We start from the raw sequence: 22,117 nt of genomic DNA, 5'->3' as shown, positions 1-22,117 counted from the left end.
TTGTAAATTCATAAACTAAAACACCGTTTTGCTCTGAGAGGCGCGTTTGGCGTGCCTGTTCAGTGTTTACAAAGACGCTAACGTTAATTAGTTGTGCAAATACCTTTTACAACATTAACAGTTACATATACTATGTACAAACCAACAATTAACTTTCACTTTAATCATACTATCACTGTTGTGTTATTAAGCAAAATAAGCAATACTTTTACTTTTGTTGAAATGTTTACACTGTTACAGAATATTTCGTTTTGCACTTTTTTGTATTGGATGTTTATCTTTATTTTTGTACATTTTAAAGCAAAATAAGCAATACTTTTACTTTTGAAATGCTTATACTATTGCAGAATATTAAGATTTGCACTGGATGTTTACTTTTATATTTGCACGTTAAAAAGCAAATAAGCTACTTTTAATTTTGTTAAATGTTAAAAGTTTTAAATGTTTACATTGTTACAGAATATTTTGTCATGTTGTTGTCAATGTTGACTGAGTGGCCATACTTTTTTTTTGTAAATAAGTCATGCCTTTTGAAAAAACTGGCCTAAATTTATTTTTTCATCTTCATTTTAAATAAAAAAATAATCGGCAAAAGGAAAAATAATCTATAGATTAATCGAAAAAAATAATCTATAGATCAACCGATTAATCGAAAAAAATAATCTATAGATTAATCGATAGAAAAATAATCGTTAGCTGCAGCCTTAAAGTAGTCCCCAAACACGACTACAGTCTATAATTACACCAGAAAAAATGCTAGAATTGTTGCTAGTCGTTTTAAATAAAGAAAAAGTCACTTGAAACATTCTCAAATGACATTGTACAATAAGCAGCAACAGTTAAAACATTGAGCAAAACAATATATATTAATACTAATTAATAACAGATTGTTTTTTAAATGTATGTATACATTTTTTTTAGCCTTTATAATGAAACTCACACAGCAAATGACACAACGTCATGGTGACCATGCCCACACCACACCCCTAACCACACTCCAACCGCCACAGGTGTCTATGCAATCTCGGGGAAACCCTAAAGGGAGCTGAAAGTAGACTATCTTGTCTCTGAAGTTAACATTTTTCAAACTGTTATTCTTCCTGTCGGAGGAATCCCCCATCACCATCTTTTTTAGGATTTCTGCAAGTATCAGCAAATCATAATGTAATAGTTTTTAATGCCCTTTTTATTGCAACTTCAAACAAATGTAATGTCCATGTCCTCCTGCAGATAGTTTGTCACAAAAAAATGGCACCGTTAACTGCCGCCCACCTTTAATCTAAGCTGATAGCATGTTACTGTTGACGGGCTTTTGAAAAGTTCCTTAGCCAACCACTTCTGCTGGAATTTGCATTTCCCTGACATGTGTTGGCCCTGCGGTGAGGTGACGAGTTGTCCGCCCGAATTCAGCTGGGATAGGCTCCAGCCACCTCTGCAAACCCGAGAGGGGACAAGCGGTAGAAAATGGATGGATGGTATTCTTTTTGGCACTTTGGCCACAGCATAAGCCCGTTGACAGGATGTGACAAACAACCGTAGACAATAGCGAGATTAAAGGCTTAATGGTATGGTAGATACAGCGGTGTCAAAGGTTTCACTTTCATGCCATGACGTGTGACGCTATCAAACAAAACCTTGGTGTGTAGTTTTTTTCTGGTGCTTTAGCGTTGACCAGGTCTGAAAATAATACGGAGCCAGAAAACTGCCAGTAAGATTTGGCATCGGGAATTTTTTTTTGACATTGTAGAAAAAGTTATATTGGCACCAAAACAAGTATTAGCAACAAATAAATACAACCATTGAATATTTTTGGTGTATGTTTTTGATGCCAATATTCATACGTGTACATTGATTGTTTTTGTGTGTTCAAAAGGTTTTTCTGATCGCTTCTCTTTTTTACGATTTAGCTTCTTTGTTTTTACAGTATCAAAAAAATGGCAGTGTTTTAGCGTTAGGGGCGGGTCCCTGTGGGCGGGGCTTATACCAAGTTTACCCGGAAGCAGTTTTACTGGACTTGGACATGCAAGTAAAACGCCGTAGAAGAAGCGAGGAGGACAGAGGGCGTCTAAATTCAATTTAAAAAAGCTTCAAAATATGAAATTATGAAGCAAAAGTATTTTTACATTTATCTTGAGCAGGCCTGTATGTGTTGCTGTCGGCAGATAGAAAATGGATGTTTACTAATACAGCAGACTAAATTCCAACATTCAGGGAGAGCAGAACAATATACAGACCCTTTCCAAAAAATGTGAATATCATGGAAAAGTGTATTTATTTCCATAATTCCATTCAAAATGTTAAACTTCATAGATAATAGATCCCGGACGAGCCCCCAAATTGTTGCGTTTTGGACCAGTTGTTCCTCCCAGGGAATTCAAGTCACAATTCGCTCCCAAGCTCTTTACGACACTTAAAGCTGAGTTGAAAAACCACCAGAGACAGAATAGGTATTTTGTTGTATATTTTCAAAGCTTTGCAAATATACGTTTTGAGACCAGTCTAACCATAGAACATTCTATTGCGCCGCCCAAAATGGTCTGTCTTCCCGATCCCACCACCCTCTCTCTCGTCCCCTCTCTGTAGACAAAACAAATGCTAGTCAAAACACATTCCAAAGAACTCAAGGTTAACACACACAGTTTACTTGCAGACAGAGCAGCAAGAGAAGAAATGGAAAACACGAGCTGTTTTCAAATATGACTATGAAATAAAAGAAGTACAACTTAAATTCGGATACATGTAAATATCTGACTCCGACAGGGCCCACAACTTAAACCATTTCAAGTATTTAGTTGTTTGTTTGTACATTGTTTGGGCTTCCACGAAATCCACGAAAATAGGATTTCAAAAAATTACAATACTGTGAAGAAATCACCCTTTACTTCTCAGTTTTTGCTAAAAAAAAAAAAAAAAAAATAGGATCACATTAAATCAATCAAAACATGGTCTGAATGTTGTGGTTTTTGAAGCTGTGACTCCCGCCTCATTCCACTCTTTTCTGGATCTCTTCCAGATTCATGAATCTTCTCTGTTTGATAATCCGCAGAAGCCCACGCTCAGCTCTTCTGCTGGTGCATCTTCTCTTGCCAGGTTTTTATCCTTCCACTACACTTCCCATTGATATGCTTGGACACAGCCAGCCTCCTTAGCTATCAACTACATCCTATGGAGGGTATCAATGATGGTCTTCTGGCCAGTTGTCAAGTCTGCACTCTTCCCCATATTCATCCCAAGTGAGACAATTGAACCAAAGTGAAGCAATTTAACGACACCTGGGGGAACCTGTGCAGGTGCTTTGAGTTTAGTAGCTGAGTGGTGTGTGACACTCACTTTCAAACATTCATGCCCTGTAAAGTTTGGGCTGATTTCTTCACAGTGTTCTCATTTTTTGAAATCCTGTTTTTCGTGGGATTTTGGAGCCAGAGGCCCAAATTATGTACAAATAAACAACTAAATACTTGAAATTGTTTAAGTTGTTGGCCCTGAATTTATAATATATGGAAGTTTAACGTTCTGAATGGATTTATGGAAATAAAAAACTTGATATTCTAATTTTTTGGGTTATACTTGTATAGCGCTTTTCTACCTTCAAGGTACTCAAAGCGCTTTGACACTATTTCCACATTCACCCATTCACACACACATTCACACACTGATGGCGGGAGCTGCCATGCAAGGCCCTAACCACCACCCACCAGGAGCAAGGGTGAAGTGTCTTGCTCAAGGACACAACGGACGTGACTAGGTTGGTAGAAGGTGGGGATCAAACCAGGAACCCTCAGGTTGCTGGCACGGCCACTCTCCCAAATGCGCCACGCCGTCCCCATATATATATATATATATATATATATATATATATATATATATATATATATATATATATATATATATACACATACCTGCCAACTTTTGAAATCAGAAAAACCTAGTAGCCAGGGTCCAGGGGCCGCAGGCCCCGGTAGGTCCAGGACAAAGTCCTGGTGGGGGGTTCAGGCTTCGCCCCCCGACGCAAAATGATTATTAGCATTCAGACAGGTTAAAATGTTGCTAAAACCATCACTTTTCTATCAGTCACAGTGACTTTTCAAAACAAAAATATTACAGCAAAAATCATATGGGTTGATTGACATGTTTATTCTGTAAGCTAACTTCAATAGTTTGAAATTATTTTGACAGTTAATGCCAGTTATCCTGTCAACCTTTCACAAGACTACAATTTGTTAATTGAAAGTATAAACAGTATAAACACTTTTTACAGTAAACAAATGGTAAAACAGTACTAAACAATTCCATTAAAAAAAAAATTGGTGTCATTATTAACTTTCTGTCCAAGCTTGTATAATCTACTGCCTTGTTCAATTGTAAAAAATATTCTGTGCCTAAAATTCACATTTCTATCACAATTATCATACTGTAAACATGGTAAGCTAACTTCATTAAAATTAATAGTCCTGTCAATAGCATGGAATTACAATTCAAATGTAGTTTTTTTGTAAGCCTTTCAAAAGAATTCAAAATATGAAAAATTAATGAAAATTAATTTAAGCCATCAGACACTTGAAAAGTGGCACATCACATCTCTAATGTAATCATTTGAACTTTTCAACAGAAATAGCACTGCAAAAATATTAAGGACATACTTCTGTATTTTGGTAGTTATGCTGTCAACATTTAACAAGATTTCTTCAACTTGGACTTGAAAGCATAAATAGTATAAACACTTTTAACAGTATAACAGTACTAAACAATTCCAATAGATAACATTGGTGTCATTACCTTTTTGTGGCTAAAATCCGAAAAACGTTGAAAGTTTTCCACTTGTATCGCTAGCAACGGCATTAGACTTGTGTTTTTTTTGTCCCAACGTGGTCTTTTACATCGCTAATTCCTCCGTGTCCGATCGAAAAATCTTGTCTGCACAAGGTGCAATTCGCGTAGTTTTCACCCTTTTTGGAACGGATAATTATTCCCGGATAGGCTTTTGAATATTCTTCACGGAATGACTGCAGTTTTCTTTTCGGTTTAAGACTCGTTTGCGATGTTTCTCCGGCTGATTCCATGATCGTTCGCTCGTTTGGAAACAATGGCAACAGGTGCCTCGTGCTTGGCAGCGGTGCTATAAATAGCCTCGCGCATTTTAAAAAAATACTTTTTTTTAATTAATGAAAAACCGTATTTTTTATCACTGCAACCGTAACCCGGAATAGGTTGATGAAAACCGTACTAATTACGGGAAAACCGGAGTAGTTGGCAAGTATGTATGTGTATATATATATATATATATATATATATATATATATATATGTCAGTATATCAGGGGTCTACAAAGTGCAGCCTGTGTTATATTGTGGTAATAAAATGATCCGTAATAATTGAGAAATACAGCAATGCAATGCTATATATATATATATATATATATATATATACACATACATATATATCTGTGTTAGGCAATGTTTACACTAAGCCGGATAATAATAATAATAATAATAATATATATATATATATATATATATATATATATATATATATATATATATATATATATATTATTATTATTATTATTATTATTATTAATAATATATATAATATATAATAATAATATATATATATATATATATATATATATATATATATATATATATATATATATATTATTATTATTATTATTATTATTATTATTATCCGGCTTAGTGTAAACATTGCCTAACACAGTTACACACCTGTTGGAAAAAACTGAATTTCCCTTTTTATCCAGACGGTTTCTCTTATATTTAAATGCAAATGTTAGCAGGTATGAAGTTGGTCGTGAAAAAAAAAAAAATCTGAGCAATCACTGGGAAACCTGTCTGACCAGCTTTACCTGGATTTCAGAATCATCATGTGGTCGTTGTGGCTTGTGCAGCCCTTTGAGACACTCGTGATTTAGGGCTATATAAATAAACATTGATTGATTGATTGAGAATAATTGTTGTACTTTCTTTTGTAGCAGATTATAGTTTGCTTTGTGTATAATTTTAGCTGTTTGCAATTTCACTATGTCGTGGAATTTCAGTATTTTTGATTCAATAAATAAAGTGTTTGTATGTTTTTTATACCAGTGTTTTTCAACCACTGTGTCGCAGCACACCAGTGTGACGTGAGATACAGTCTGGTGTGCCGTGGGAGATTATGTAATTTTACCTTATTGGGTTAAAAATATTTTTTGCAAACCAGTAATTATAGTCTGCAAATTATGTGTTGTTTTTGCGTGTTGGTGCTGTCTAGAGCTCGGCAGAGTAACCGTGTAATACTCTTCCATAACAGTAGGTGGCAGCAGGTAGCTAATTGCTTTGTAGATGTCAGGAACATGGTTTGTCATGTTCACAATATGCGGGAGGCAATGTGCAGGTAAAAAGGTATCGATCACTTAAACCAAAAATAAACAAAAGGCGAGTGCCGCTAAGTGCCCCTAAAAAAAGGCATTGAAGCTTAGGGCAAGCTATGCAAAACAAAACTAAAACTGAACTGGCTACAAAGTAAACAAAAACAGAATGCTGAACGACAGCAAAGACTTGCAGCGTGTGGAGCAGACGGCGTCCACAAAGTACATCCATCCGTACATGACATGACAATCAACAATGTCCCCACAAAGAAGGATAAAAACTACTGAAATATTCTTGATTGCGACAACAAAGCAGGGGCGCTCAAGGAAGACATGAAACTGCTACAGGAAAATACCAACAAAACAGGAAAAGTTTTTCAAAATAGGAGCGCAAAACAAGAACTAAAATACTACACACAGGAAAACAGCAAAAAACTCCAAATAAGTCAGGGTGTGATGTGACAGGTGGTGACAGTACACCTACCGTATTTTCCGCACTATTAGCCGCACCTAAAAACCACAAATTTTCTCAAAAGCTGACAGTGCGCCTTATAACCCGGTGCGCTTTATATATGGATAAATATTAAGATTCATTTTCATAAAGTTTCGGTCTAGCAACTTCGGTAAACAGCCGCCATCTTTTTTCCCCGTAGAAGAAGCGCGCGGTGCATGCTGGGATATGTGACGTTTCATTTCCATTTGTGTGTTTATGTAAAGACCCCAAAATGGCTCCTATTAAGTGTGTTGTCTGTCTAATTATAAATAATGCAGACGAGGCGTGTTAACTGAGTTCTCAACGTTTACTCACAGCGTGCTCATAACCACATTCTAACTCCCAGCATACAACAACGCTTCTCAGGGCTACCGCGCATGCTCGTAACTATCGTTGCATGCTGGGTAGTGTAGTTGTTATATTTGCTAGCTCATAACAGCACATTGAGAGACACGCTTACGCGCTTAATTCAATACTCGCCGTCATTCCGGGTGGATTGACAAAAGACCTCCAGCCGCTAGATATTGGTGTCAACAGGGCATTCGAAGCTAGACTGCTAACTGCGTGGGAACAGTGGATGACACAAGGCGAACACACCTTCACTAAGACAGGGAGACAGCGGACGACATACACCAACATCTGCCAGTGGATCGTAAATGCCTGGGCAGATATTTCGGTCACAACTGTGGTCCGAGCTTTCCGGAAGGCAGGATTCACAGAACTGCTGGACAACAGCGACACTGACTCCGATGACTTCGACGAGACGGAACCGGCCATTTTGGATCCCACATTTGCCCAACTTTTCAATTCGGACACCGAAGACGAAGAATTCGAAGGATTTACGAATGAAGAATAACTTCAGAAAGTGAGCGCTATGTTTATTTTGTGTGTTGTGACATTAACGTTCGAGCAACATTATGTTGCTATTGCTCTGCACTATTTTGAATTTTACTATGTTTGTGATTGCACATTTGCGTACATTTTGGGACAGAGTTGTTAGAACGCTGGTTTTTAATATATTATTAAAGTTTGACTGACCTATCTGACTGTTTTTTTGACATTCCCTTTAGCGCAGCGTAGGCGCGGCTTATAGTCCGGGGCGGCTTATAGGTGGACAAAGTTTTGAAATATGCCATTCATCGAAGGTGCGGCTAATACCGGGGCGGCTTATAGTGCGGAAAATACGGTACTTTGAGACAAGAGCTATAGTGATGCATGCTTGGTTATGGTTTGAATTCATATCCAACAATTGCGAGAACAACTTTTTACTGTCAATATCTGCTGGTGGTGATTTTTTCAATGAAAGAAATGTGTCTTGGCTCAGAAAAGGTTGAAAAACACTGCTTTACACCCAACATTATGTATTGTTCTAACTGATCTTTTTTGTAACACCGTTAATGAATGACGTGTACTTTTGTAGTTATTTCCCATATTTCTACACAATAACTCAGATATGTAACACTAGTGAGCAGTAGAGAATATGAAGTGATTTTTTGGTCTAGAACGAGGTTCGGCGAGCCGCATGCGGCTCTTTAGCGCCACCCTAGTGGCTCCCTGGAGCTTTTTCAAAACATGTATGAAAATGGCAAAGATGGTGGAAAAAATATTACTTTTGTTTTAATGTTGTTCCCATAAGAGAGCAAACATGACACAAACCTTCCTAATTGTTAGAAATCTCACTGTTTATATTAAACATGCTTCACTGATGAGAGGATTTGGTGAGCACTGTTTTGTTTTACTAATTTTGGCGGTCCTTGAACGCACCGTAGTTTGTTTACATGTACAACTTTCTCCAACGCTGCCACAGTAAGACGTGTTTTATGCCACTCCTTTGTCTCATTTTGTCCGCCAAACGTTTCATGCTGTGCGTGAATGCACAAAGGTAAACTTTGTTGATGTTATTGACTTGTGTGGAGTGCTAATCAGGCATATTTGGTCACTGCATGACTGCAAGCTAATCAATGTTAACATGCTATTTAGGCTAGCTGTATGTACATATTGCATCATTATGACTCGTTTGTAGCTATATTTGAGCTCATTTAATTTCCTTATGTCCTCTGCAATGTTCCCTCTAAGCAGTGCAATTGCGCACTGCTCAAGCGTCCTCTGCGCACGGCAAATCTATGCCACGCACAAAATCAAATAAAAAAATAAGCGCATAACAATTTTCGACACGACACAGAAAACAGTTTTCGTCATCATTGTTCAAATATTGTAACGTTTGTCGAGACGCTTTGAGGACATGAATTCCATCGATCACTTTACTGAGCAAAACTCTTTATTCTCGGCCATAAACACATCACCAAAACATTAGTAAAAAAAAATGATATCTAGCAAAACTGGTCATTTTCTGCAGTACAAACCAGACCAAAACCAACTGTGTTATATCAACAGCAGCCGCTCGCTCTTTCTCACTTGCGCCAACACATGCACATATGGCACTTAGCCAGTGATGCGTTTACAGTCACACAAAAAGTCGGAAAACTCCAACACCACACATAAAGTGTCATTCCAGGTCGTTACACTATGATTTACCAATCGAATGTGTGCTTATTCTAGTGTCATTTATTAGGAATCTTAATTTATAAATATTAATCATGAAATGCTGTTAGTATATTAAATAAATACTAATAAAAATATATTTTTTACAAGTTGCAGGAATGTACACATGATCCCCTGCTTACATCTCATTGTGCAACATGTGAATGTTTTAATGGGAACTAAATGCAATGTCTGAAAGGGTTACAAATTATTTCCAAAGCAGGACCTCCACCCAGACAAACAATACAAGTACACAGTTCATAAAAAACAATATTTGTTGTTATTGTCATTGTAAGTGGGCCTAAACACTTATATTAGAAATGGAAATGACTGCTGTCATTTGATTATAATAATACGAGAATGTTGTCTGTCTATCTGTGTTGGCCCTGCGATGAGGTGGGGACTTGTCCAGGGTGTACCCCGCCTTCCGCCCGAATGCAGCTGAGATAGGCTCCAGCACCCCTCGCGACCCCGAAAGGGACAAGCGGTAGAAAATGAATGGATGGATGGAGATTGAACTTGTTATTTAGTCATGTTTGGGACAGGTGTGCTGCTGGTGTAGCCACAGTGTGCACGTGTGATGTTGCTCACATGGACTCCACTCAATGCTCAGGGAATTTTTGCGTTTGCTCACACACATGAAAAATTAGAGGGAACATTAGTCACAGGTGTATTTAATTTATATTTGCATGTCTCATGACACATTATCTGTATGTAATATTGGCTGCATGTCCGATAGTTGTTTGTGTGACATGTCGTTATAGATAGCCCCAGAAGGATTTTTTTTTTTTTGTATTTATGCTCCAACATGGCTCTTTCAACATTTTGTGTTGCCGACCCCTAGTCTAGAACATGTTTAATTCATTATTGACGTGCTTCTTGCTACTTTTTGTTGTTGTTGTTTTTTGTTTTTTTACATGAGATTTCCAGTTCAATTTATCATCAATCATAACTAGAAATGTGGTTTAATTCACTCTTTCAATGTCTACTCCGTCTATTTGTATTTGGGTTTGACTTTCCCTTGTGGATAATACAAACCCCGTTTCCATATGAGTTGGGAAATTGTGTTAGTTGTAAATATAAACGGAATACAATGATTTGCAAATCATTTTCAACCCATATCCAGTTGAATATGCTACAAAGACAACATATTTGATGTTCAAACTGATAAACTTTTTTTTTGTTGCAAATAATCATTAACTTTAGAATTTGATGGCAGCAACACGTGACAAAGAAGTTGGGAAAGGTGGCAATAAATACTGATAAAGTTGAGGAATGCTCATCAAACACTTATTTGGAACATCCCACAGGTGTGCAGGCTAATTGGGAACAGGTGGGTGCCATGATTGGGTATAAAAACAGCTTCCCAACAAATGCTCAGTCTTTCACAGGAAAGGATGGGGCGAGGTACACCCCTTTGTCCACAACTGCGTGAGCAAATAGTCAAACAGTTTAAGAACAACGTTTCTCAAAGTGCAATTGCAAGAAATTTAGGGATTTCAACATCTACGCTCCATAATATCATCAAAAGGTTCAGAGAATCTGGAGAAATCACTCCACGTAAGCGGCATGGCCGGAAACCAACATTGAATGACCGTGACCTTCCATCCCTCAGACGGCACTGTATCAAAAAGCGACATCAATCTCTAAAGGATATCACCACATGGGCTCAGGAACACTTCAGAAAACCACTGTCACTAAATACAGTTGGTCGCTACATCTGTAAGTGCAAGTTAAAGCTCTACTATGCAAAGCCAAAGCCATTTATCAACAACATCCAGAAACGCCGCCGGCTTCTCTGGGCCCGAGATCATCTAAGATGGACTCATGCAAAGTGGAGAAGTGTTCTGTGGTCTGACGAGTCCACATTTCAAATTGTTTTTGGAAATATTCGACATCGTGTCATGGTACGGGGGTGCATTAGTGACCAAGACATGGGTAACTTACACATCTGTGAAGGCACTATTAATGCTGAAAGGTACATACAGGTTTTGGAACAACATATGCTGCCATCTAAGCGCCATCTTTTTCATGGACGCCCCTGCTTATTTCAGCAAGACAATGCCAAGCCTAGGGATGTCCCGATCCGATATTTGGATCGGATCGGCTGCCGATATTTGCCAAAAATTGCGTATCGGCAAGGCATGGGAAAATGCCGATCCAGATCCAGTTTAAAAAAAAACCCCAGTCCGTGTTTTCCAACGCACCTATTTAAATAATACATTCCACTTTTCTGCTGCTCCGTAATTTCCGTTCCGCATTTTCCAGCACACCTTCAACACATCCACAATTCTCACGCAGTTGCTTTTAGCTGCTGGCATTACACGACAGGCTCTTCTCACTCTTTCCTGTGTCTCCCTCTCACAGACAGCGAGCGCACCTTCTTACACACGTCACATACTGTCACGTCATACGTCACATACTGTCACGTCATACGTCACATACTGTCACGTCATACGTCACATACTGTCACGTCATACGTCACATACTGTCACGTCATACGTCACATACTGTCACGTCATACGTCACATACTGTCACGTCATACGTCACATACGTATACGCCCTCTCCCAGCAGAGAGCGAGGTAGCGGCATGGCTAACGTTAGCTGTGATGCTAGCGCAGCTGCTAAGGTGCGCGCCTGCTCAAGCGTCCTCTGCGCACGGCAAATCTATGCCACGCACAAAATCAAATAAAAAAATAAGCGCATAACAATTTTCGACACACGGACACGACAGAGACAACAGTTTTCGTCATCATTGTTCAAATATTGTGACGTCTGTCGAGACGCTTATCTCCATTCGGTGCCACACGTCCACACCATCAAAATAGTATATATCTGTATCATGAATCAATTTAAGTGGACCCCGTCTTAAACAAGTTGATAAACTTATTGGGGTGTTACCATTTAGTGGTCAATTGTACGGAATATGTACTTCACTGTGCAACCTACTAATAAAAGTCTCAATCAATCAATCAAAACACATAGAATCATCATACTGCTGTGATTATATGCATCAAGTGTTCATTCAAGGCTAAGGCAAAATATCGAGATATATATTGTGTATCGCAATATGGCCTTAAAATATTGCAATATTAAAAAAAGGCCATATCGCCCAGCCCTAGTTCAATGATGCCATTTCTGTTTGTCATGTATAATTTTGTCTATTTTGTGTTTATCCTTGAATAAACAGGTCAGTTTCTTGTTACCAACCATTGTGTATTATTCAAACTCCCCTAATTCAGCTGGCTAGTTGTTATCAAGAGTACTAAAACCCTTTTCAACATGATTCTGACAACTAAGTAGGCTAAATAACTTTAAACTTTAATACATGCTCGGATAGGTCAGTATCGGTCAGTATCGGTATCGGATCGGAAATGCAAAAACAATATCGGTATCGGATCGGAAGTGCAAAAACCTGGATCGGGACATCCCTAGCCAAGCCACATTCAGCACGTGTTACCACAGCGTGGCTTCGTAAAAAAAAAAAGAGTGCAGGTACTTTCCTGGTCCGCCTGCAGTCCAGACCTGTCTCCCATCGAAAATGTGTGGCGCATTATGAAGCGTAAAATACGACAGAGGAGACCCCGGACTGTTGAACGACTGAAGCTCTACATAAAACAAGAATGGGAAAGAATTCCACTTTCAAAGCTTCAACAATTAATTTCCTCAGTTCCCAATCATTTATTGAGTGTTGTTAAAAAGGAAAGGCCATGTAACACAGTGGTGAACATGCCCTTTCCCAACTACTTTGGCACGTGTTGCAGCCATGAAATTCTAAGTTCATTATTATTTGCAAAAAAAATAAAACAAAGTTTATGAGTTTGAACATCAAATATGTTGTCTTTGTAGCATATTCAACTGAATATGGGTTGAAAACCCATTTGACAACCAAACAATTACACAAGGCGACTCAGTAAAGAATCTGGGTATTATCTTCCACCCAACTCTCTCCTTTGAATCACACATTAAGAGTGTTACTAAAACGGCCTTCTTTCATCTCCGTAATATCGCTAAAATTTGTTCTATTTTATCCACTAGCGACGCTGAGATCATTATTCATGCGTTCGTTACGTCTCGTCTCGACTACTGTAACGTATTATTTTGGGGTCTCCCTATGTCTAGCATTAAAAGATTACAGTTGGTACAAAATGCGGCTGCTAGACTTTTGACAAGAACAAGAAAGTTTGATCATATTACGCCTATACTGGCTCACCTGCACTGGCTTCCTGTGCTCTTAAGATGTGACTTTAAGGTTTTACTACTTACGTATAAAATACTACACGGTCTAGCTCCGTCCTATCTTGTCGATTGCATTGTACCATATGTCCCGGCAAGAAATCTGCGTTCAAAGAACTCCGGCTTATTAGTGATTCCCAGAGCCCAAAAAAAGTCTGCGGGCTATAGAGCGTTTTCTATTGGGGCTCCAGTACTATGGAATGCCCTCCCGGTAACAATTAGAGATGCTACCTCAGTAGAAGCATTTAAGTCCCGTCTTAAAACTCATTTGTATACTCTAGCCTTTAAATAGCCCCCCCTGTTAGACCAGTTGATCTGCCGTTTCTTTTCTTTTCTCCTCTGCTCCCCTCTTCCTTGTGGAGGGGGGGGGGGGGGGGGGGCACAGGTCCAGTGGCCATGGATGAAGTGCTGGCTGTCCAGAGTCGGGACCCGGGGTGGACCGCTCGCCTGTGCATCGGCTGGGAACATCTCTGCGCTGCTGACCCGTCTCCGCTCGGGATGGTGTCCTGCTGGCCCCACTATGGACTGGACTCTTACTATTATGTTGGATCCACTATGGACTGGACTCTCACAATATTATGTCAGACCCACTCGACATCCATTGCTTTCGGTCTCCCCTAGAGGGGGGGGGGGTTACCCACATATGCGGTCCTCTCCAAGGTTTCTCATAGTCATTCACATCGACGTCCCACTGGGGTGAGTTTTTCCTTGCCCTTATGTGGGCTTTGTACCGAGGATGTCGTTGTGGCTTGTGCAGCCCTTTGAGACACTTGTGATTTAGGGCTATATAAATAAACATTGATTGATTGATTGGTATTCCGTTTATATTTACATCCAACACAATTTCCCAACTCATATGGAAACGGGGTTTGTACATGAAAAAAAATGCCAACATTTATTATTATTCGCTCCTGTTGATCAGTTTCGTTTGACTTCTCGTCTCGTCCTGGTGAAGGTGGATTGATTATAACGCCGATTTAGCGGTGGAGAGCATACCTGACTCGCGTGATCGTGGACGTGAATAAAAGGCCCACACAAACATTGATGTTGTCGATAATGGGACAGAATGACAGCGGTTACACGCAAGCATGCGCGCGCAGGTCGGGACGTGAACAATATTGTAGTTTAGCCATAAAGGCGGATTATTATCTTTAAAAGCATACATTTGATGTAGTTTAGCCATAAAAGCGGATTATTATCTTTAAAAGCATACATTTGATGTAGTTTAGCCATAAAGGCGGATTATTATCTTTAAAAGCATACATTTGATGTAGTTTAGCCTTAAGGCGGATTATTATCTTTAAAAGCATACATTAAGATTTAGTTTATCCATAAAGGCAGATTATTATGTTTAAAAGCATACATTAGATGTAGTCAGCTAGCACGGAGGCGACTAGCAGCAGCTAGCCGAGCAACACTACGCCTCTCCCCGCCTGAAGAAAGGTGATTTTCCCCCGCAGCCCGAGCCTCACCTGGACATAGTTGTTCTCGCAGTACTCGGCGACTCTCTCCAGATTGGTGAAACTATCCAGCAGAGCGCTCCGTCCTGCTGGGATTTCCTCCTCCAGAAGCATTTGTAGCTCCGCCATTTTCACATCTTTTTAGCGGGGCTAGCGCGGGCTCACTGGCGCCTCGCGCGGTTGCGTGCGGTACTGCACCTCACCGCCGAGGGGGGCGTGTGTGTGCGCATGCGCGTGTTTGTGTGTGGAGGGGTGGGATGACGTAGTGTCATTACGTAACGAAGCCTTGAAAAACATGAAAGAAAGTTCATGACAAATGTGGGCTTTGTTTTCATGTGCGATTTGGATTTACACTGTATGAGAAAAAAAATTAATTTTACCTTTGTAACCTCATGATACTATTGGCTAAGTTTTATATTCATAAATGTTAGAGATAAATGCTTTAAAAATGTAATATCGGAAAGTATCGGTATCGTTTTTTTTATTATCGGTATCGTTTTTTTTGTTGTTTTTTTTTTAATTAAATCAACATAAAAAACACAAGATACACTTACAATTAGTGCACCAACCCAAAAAACCTCCCTCCCTCATTCACACAAAAGGGTTGTTTAATCAAAAATAACTTGTTTAGCGGTAAATAAACTGTTTCACTTTAATTTTAATGTAAAATCTTGACACTTTATTGTAAAATGTGACGTGTTGAGGGCGTGGTTTAGAGGGGAGGAGTATATTGACAGCTAGAATTCACCAAGTCAAGTTTCTAATACACACACATATATATATATATATATATATATATATATATATATATATATATATATATATATATATATATATATATATATATATATACATCCTGAAAATATGCAAACAAAGCTGTGTTTAGATAATTGATACTTCAAACTTGCATAAATAAATATTAAGGAATATAACATAACTTGGCTTCTGAGAGCTTCAAAATGTAATGAATAAAATGCTAAAGTTGTTGATAAACAAGCAATTATTTTAATAATTAAATATGGTCATTTTAAATGAATTATTATGATAATTTAAAATTAATTATTTCAAATATGTTTATTTTAATGTATAATTCTATGGCTGGATGTAATAAGGAGTCAGAAAAAATACAAATAAAAATACAATAAATTTTGATGTTTTTAGCAAAATATAGTAAAAATGTATTAAGTTATTTAAAAATAAATAAATAAATATATTTATTTTTAGGTAAGATAAACATAATAATACAATTTGTCTCTAGTCTGGATGATTTAGTTCTTGTCACCCTGTTGTCCTCCATCCTCACTCAGGTCCGCATGGAGCTGGAGGGGGCGTGGCCTCCAGCTCCGGCTGAAAATCGGGAGATTTTCGGGAGAATATTTGTCCCGGGAGGTTTTCGGGAGAGGCGCTGAATTTCGGGAGTCTCCCGGAAAATTCGGGAGGGTTGGCAAGTATGTTTTACCATAAAAACAGTGGTAGAGTTTTTTCAATTTACAATATAATGTAAAAACTACCGGTACGTTCATTTTACTGTAAAACTTTCTCGCAACTAAGCTGCCAATTTTTTTTCTATAAAAATCAGTACTGACATTTTTACATTGTTGCCTTTTTTTTTTACCGTAAAATCTACAGTTTTTGTTTTTACAGGGTAAAAAACAACGGCGGCCCTATTGGCAACATTTAAAAAAAACAGTGGTACGTTTTAGAAACACTGTATATTTGACAGTAAAATGTTGGTAATATTTAGTTGCCAGGTTTTTTTTTTAACTGTAAAATCTTTTTTAAGTGTACATAAACAATATATATAACAATCAAAAGCCCAGGAAAATTCATAGACTTGCTGTTACAAGCAGCCCTCTGAAAAGAAGTAGAACTGCAGTGAAAACACGACACATTTATTGGATTCCGAAATTCCTGGAAATGTTCAAACATGGACCACACATCTAAGCGGTATTGTGTAAAAATGTATTGTGACCAGAGCCTTCTTAAATGATGAACATTAACAGCTCATTTCCAAAAAAGAGACTATTTTACAGTTCTTTTGCTGACGGTGATCCAGGTTTCATCCTTTGGTGTCGATACCAGCTCTGATCGGACCTCCAGGACGTGACCCTCCAAGCGGTGAAGCTTAAGTCGCCGCACTAACGTGGAGAGCAGGACTGTAGCCACGGTGTAGGCAAATCTGTCCACAAAAATGATTCTTAGCTAAACAAATGGAAGTACATTTGTGCCTTCATTGCGGCAGTCACCTGAGCTCTGGACACGTCTGATTGCCGGAAAAACCAAGCAGACTGAAACTCTTCCTGGAGGACTCGTCCTCAAATCGATGCGGGTCAAATCTGAAATTTTAATCAAAAAATATCCCTTATTAATGTTATCATTGGTTGACAACGCACATGTATAAATTAGACCTGTTTGCACCGCTCCAGCTGTTGGAATCTTGCAGTACAACTCCCAAAGCGTAGATCACAAGGGTCTGAAATATGACAGGAAGTTACTGAATCCTTTTATACACATTATACTGTATTTAAATATATATATATGTTAGAATAAAACTTTGTGTTGAAATGAGTTCCAGGCAAGAAGACAAAAGCTGTCTTTGAAACCTACCAAGAGTAAGGCTCGTAAAACTCCACTGTGTAGGGGGGAAAGCAAGATGAAGGTGTTCCTGTGTTCTTTCAGGTATGGTAATCAACAGAAAGATATTGTTCTAACCCAAGGACTTCAAAGCGGAGAGATGACAGGATCTGCCCAATTTCCAGACGACCTCTTTTTGAAGTATTTTACGAACTCTTTTTGAACTATTTTATGGACCTCTTTTTCAACTATTTTACTAACTCTTTTTGAACTGACCTTTTCTGTGAATTGTTTACGACCTTTTCTGTGAACTTTTTGCGACCTTTGTCCTTTGGAAACAGTGGTGGCCATGTGGTCGGGGAGGGTCCAAAATAAAAGAAGGAGGCATGCAATCTTTTGGCAAAGCGTGCTGAGATACTGTACAAGGGTACAGTGTATAGACGACTCTCCTCAATATTGAGTCCAAATTGAGTAAGGCTCGAAAAACTCCACTGTGTAGGGGGGAAAGCAAGATGAAGGTGTTCCTGTGTTCTTTCATGTATGGTAATCAACAGAAAGATATTGTTCTAACCCAAGGACTTCAAAGCGGAGAGATGACAGGATCTGCCCAATTTCCAGACGACCTCTTTTTGAAGTATTTTACGAACTCTTTTTGAACTATTTTATGGACCTCTTTTTCAACTATTTTACTAACTCGTTTTGAACTGACCTTTTCTGTGAATTGTTTACGACCTTTTCTGTGAACTTTTTGCGACCTTTGTCCTTTGGAAACAGTGGTGGCCATGTGGTCGGGGAGGGTCCAAAATAAAAGAAGGAGGCGTGCATTCTTTTGGCAAAGCGTGCTGAGATACTGTGCAAGGGTACAGTGTATAGACGACTCTCCTCAATATTGAGTCCAAATTGAATTCTGTCTCTGTTTAATTCTTTGCCTCTTGTCTTGTTTAATAGATGTCATCAGTGTTTGAACCTGACAATATATATATCTCAGCTAAAATGTTAATTGAGCATAGACGCATAGACCACCGCCAAGGCAGAACAATGATCACTTAGTGTTACATTCTTAGTTTAGCGGCTTGTCCAACAGTGGAACCTGCTAAAGTTGTCCCTGTCTATGTCAACGTCAGAAAATCACCCAGATACAGTAGATACTGTAATCACAAGCATTACTTTCAATGTATGTCTCTGACCACAAGTGAATGTACAATAGTAACATTTGGTTAAGTTGACAATCGCTTGTGTGGATGCGTGCCAGCCAGTCCGAGGAGCATCGATCTAAACCAGTTCCACTGCACTAAAAACAGAACTCCTGTATGCATGAAACAAATCCAAGTGTGCACACCACTGATTTGATCTTTCATTTGTGGAAAGAGATGAAATCATTTTTGAGTGTACTAAAAGACTGCACCTCTTTGGGGATGACATGTTGGTCCACTTTTCCATCCACTTCCTGAAGTCGGGCAGCAATGGGGGTCAACTTTGCGGTTCTAACAGTCTCATTCAGGACCTGCTGGCAGTATCTGTTCAAACACAATGTCCATCAAGAGTTGTTTACATTTGGACCAAAACCTACAACGAATACAATGATAACCAAGTAGCACATTTAACAGGAAATACAACCAACAGCAAATTACTCTAATTATTGCATCAAAATAAAAAATAAAAAAATCCTTTTGTTGATGTTTAGTAGTGATGGGTCCGGCAACACCGATGCATCGGCGCATGCGTCGAGCTCATAGAGCAAAACCCTGTGTCGGTGCGCGTACCGCTTATAGAAAGTCACGTGACCGATCATGAGCTGTTTTGGTCACGTGACCGATACGCCAACTGTGTCGCACTGACACCTCCTCTGTGCCCTGTGAGCGGGTCTTTTCTACAGCCGGAGAAATAATAACTAAGAAGAGAAATCGTCTAAAATGTAATACGTCGGAAAAACTTTTTTTTTTTTTTTAATAAAAATGTGTAAAAAAAATAAAATTAAAACAATTCCCAGTCCACAATCATCCACAACACGTTCTCTTAGATTTCCATGTTATGATACATGTTCACATTATTTATTGACTGTATCTAAAAAAGATACAAATATATTTTTATTTAAATGAAGATATGAAATAATCCTAAATGAAATACAATGACTTGGTTTATATTATTGTATATACTAGGGCAGGGGTCACCAACGCGGTGCCCGCGGTCACCAGGTAGCCCGTAAGGACCAGATCAGTCGCCCGCTGGCCTGTTCTAAAAATAGCTCAAAGAGCAGCACTTACCAGTGAGCTGCCTCTATTTTTTAAATTGTATTTATTTACTAGCAAGCTGGTCTCACTTTGCTCGACATTTTTAATTCTAGAAGAGACAAAACTCAAATAGAATTTGAAAATCCAAGAAAATATTTTAAAGACTTGGTCTTCACTTGGAATAAGCGGTAGAAAATGGATGGATGGATGGGTCTTCACTTGTTTAAATAAATTCATTTATTTGTTACTTTGCTTCTTATTACTTTTAGAAATACAATTTTAGAGAAAAAATACAACCTTAAAAATGATTTTAGGATTTTTACACAAATATACCTTTTTACCTTTTAAATGTCTTCCTCTTCTTTCCTGACAATTTAAATCAATGTTCAAGTAATTTTTTTTTTTTTTTATTGTAAAGAATAATAAATATTTTAGCTTCTGGTTTTTCGACAAAGAATATTTGTGAAATATTTCTTCAAACTTACTATGATTAAAATTCAAAAAAATTATTCTGGCAAATCTAGAAAATCTGTAGAATCAAATTTAAATCTTATTTCAAAGTATTTTGAATTTCTTTTAAAATTTTTGTTCTGGAAAATCTAGAAGAAATACTGATTCGTCTTTGTTAGAAATATAGCTTGGTCCAATTTGTTAAATATTCTAACAAAGTGCAGATTGGATTTTAACCAATTTAAAACATGTCATCAAAATTCTAAAATGTATCTTAATCAGGAAAAATTACTAATGATGTTCCATAAATTCTTTTTTTAATTTTTTCAAAAAGATTCAAATTAGCTAGTTTTTCTCTTCTTTTTGTCGGTTGAATTTTGAAATTTAAAGAGTCGAAATTGAAGATAAACTATGTTTCAAAATTTTATTTTAATTTTTTTCGTGTTTTCTCCTCTTTTAAACCGTTTAATTAAGTGGTTTTTTTCATCATTTATTCTCTACAAAAAACCTTCCGTAAAAGGAAAAAAAAAATGTACGACGGAATGACAGACAGAAATACCCATTTTTTTATATATATAAATGTATTTATTTAGCTATTCTTGTTTAAATCACACTTACGTGTAACTTACAAATGACAATATATTTATTTATTTAAGTGTGTATCAAACTGGTAGCCCTTGGCATTAATCAGTACCCAAGAAGTAGTTTTTGGTTTCAAAAAGGTTGGTGACCCCTGTACTAGGGCATCAAATCAGTGTCAGTTGAGTCGGTCCATAGGTTGCCTGTAGGGATTTTTAATGTCCAGCAGATGTCAGTATTTAGTGACACAGTATCGACACAGTATCAATACAGTTTTGCAATGTGTCGAAACGCTTCATGACGCCTCATCAACCCATCACTAATGTTTAGTATTCCGGGGTTCATGAATGCACCTTGCCGAGTCGCCAGTGCATCCCAACAATGTTATTACGTTTATTTTGAAACGTGCATGCAGTTATGATATGGTTCTCATGACAATATGGCCAAAAAAAAGTGGAGCTTATTTAATCCTATACCCCTTTCCCCTTTCTTAGCAAGGTTATTTAATCCTATACCCCTTACCCCTTTCATAGTGAGTTCTAACACATATGTTTGTTCACTTCCTGAACATGAAAACAAACTGTGGAGGGAGATGTGGCCAGCGCTGTCTGCGGGAGCAAAGGTCACCGCCTCTGTCCATGGTGCTGAGGACAGAGCACCATCAGACGGGGGGGGCGTGGCAGTGCTGACGGCGAAACACAGGTGGTACGTGTTAATCTAATCATCTGTTGTCTTTAACAGTAAGAGGCCGGGAGCAGGAGGGGAGAGAGGATACGGACGTGGCTGAAAAGTCGCGTCCTGCTGGAGAGAGAACTTTATTTAAAACTTTGTGATTATTAAAACCTTGTTAAAACCTGCACGCTGGGCTTCTGTGCCGTGTCTGACAGTGGGACGGCGGGGAAGCAACTTCCACACAAACAAATACATATTCAATAAAAGTTATCATAAACAAATAGTTATTTATCATTTTTATATCTGTGTTGGCCCTGCGATGAGGTGGCGACTTGTCCAGGATGTACCCCGCCTTCCGCCCGATTGTAGCTGAGATAGGCTCCAGCGCCCCCCGTGACCCCAAAGGGAATAAGCGGTAGAAAATGGATGGATGGATGGATAATTTGTGTTTATAATTCACATAATGAGATTATTAAGTGTTTCATTCATCAAAAAGGTTCCAGATGTTTACAGGA

The 22,117-nt window shown here is 38.3% G+C and overlaps 2 protein-coding genes across 14 annotated transcripts in view; both read right to left on the bottom strand.

Annotated features, from left to right (window-relative positions):
• Positions 1-15,255, bottom strand: part of abi2b (abl-interactor 2b) — a 47,950-nt gene extending 32,695 nt beyond the window's left edge. For all 13 annotated transcript variants that reach the window (XM_061924094.1, XM_061924096.1, XM_061924099.1 and 10 more), the window contains exon 1: positions 15,109-15,255. In XM_061924094.1, coding sequence (XP_061780078.1) covers positions 15,109-15,225 — 117 coding nt within the window. In that variant the 5' untranslated portion in view covers positions 15,226-15,255. The remainder of the gene's footprint in view (positions 1-15,108) is intronic.
• A 1,717-nt stretch (positions 15,256-16,972) lies between these two features.
• The window catches only part of cyp20a1 (cytochrome P450, family 20, subfamily A, polypeptide 1), a 53,908-nt gene continuing 48,763 nt past the window's right edge, over positions 16,973-22,117 (bottom strand). The window contains exons 10-13 of the mRNA XM_061924108.1: positions 19,076-19,187; positions 17,505-17,569; positions 17,343-17,432; positions 16,973-17,275 (exon numbers count right to left, since the gene is read on the bottom strand). Of these exons, the coding sequence (XP_061780092.1) occupies positions 17,119-17,275; positions 17,343-17,432; positions 17,505-17,569; positions 19,076-19,187 (424 nt within the window). The 3' untranslated portion in view covers positions 16,973-17,118. The remainder of the gene's footprint in view (positions 17,276-17,342; positions 17,433-17,504; positions 17,570-19,075; positions 19,188-22,117) is intronic.

The sequence above is a fragment of the Nerophis lumbriciformis genome, linkage group LG28, assembly GCF_033978685.3.
Source record: "Nerophis lumbriciformis linkage group LG28, RoL_Nlum_v2.1, whole genome shotgun sequence".
NCBI lineage: Eukaryota > Metazoa > Chordata > Actinopteri > Syngnathiformes > Syngnathidae > Nerophis > Nerophis lumbriciformis.
This window is presented reverse-complemented; position numbering and strand designations above follow the sequence as displayed.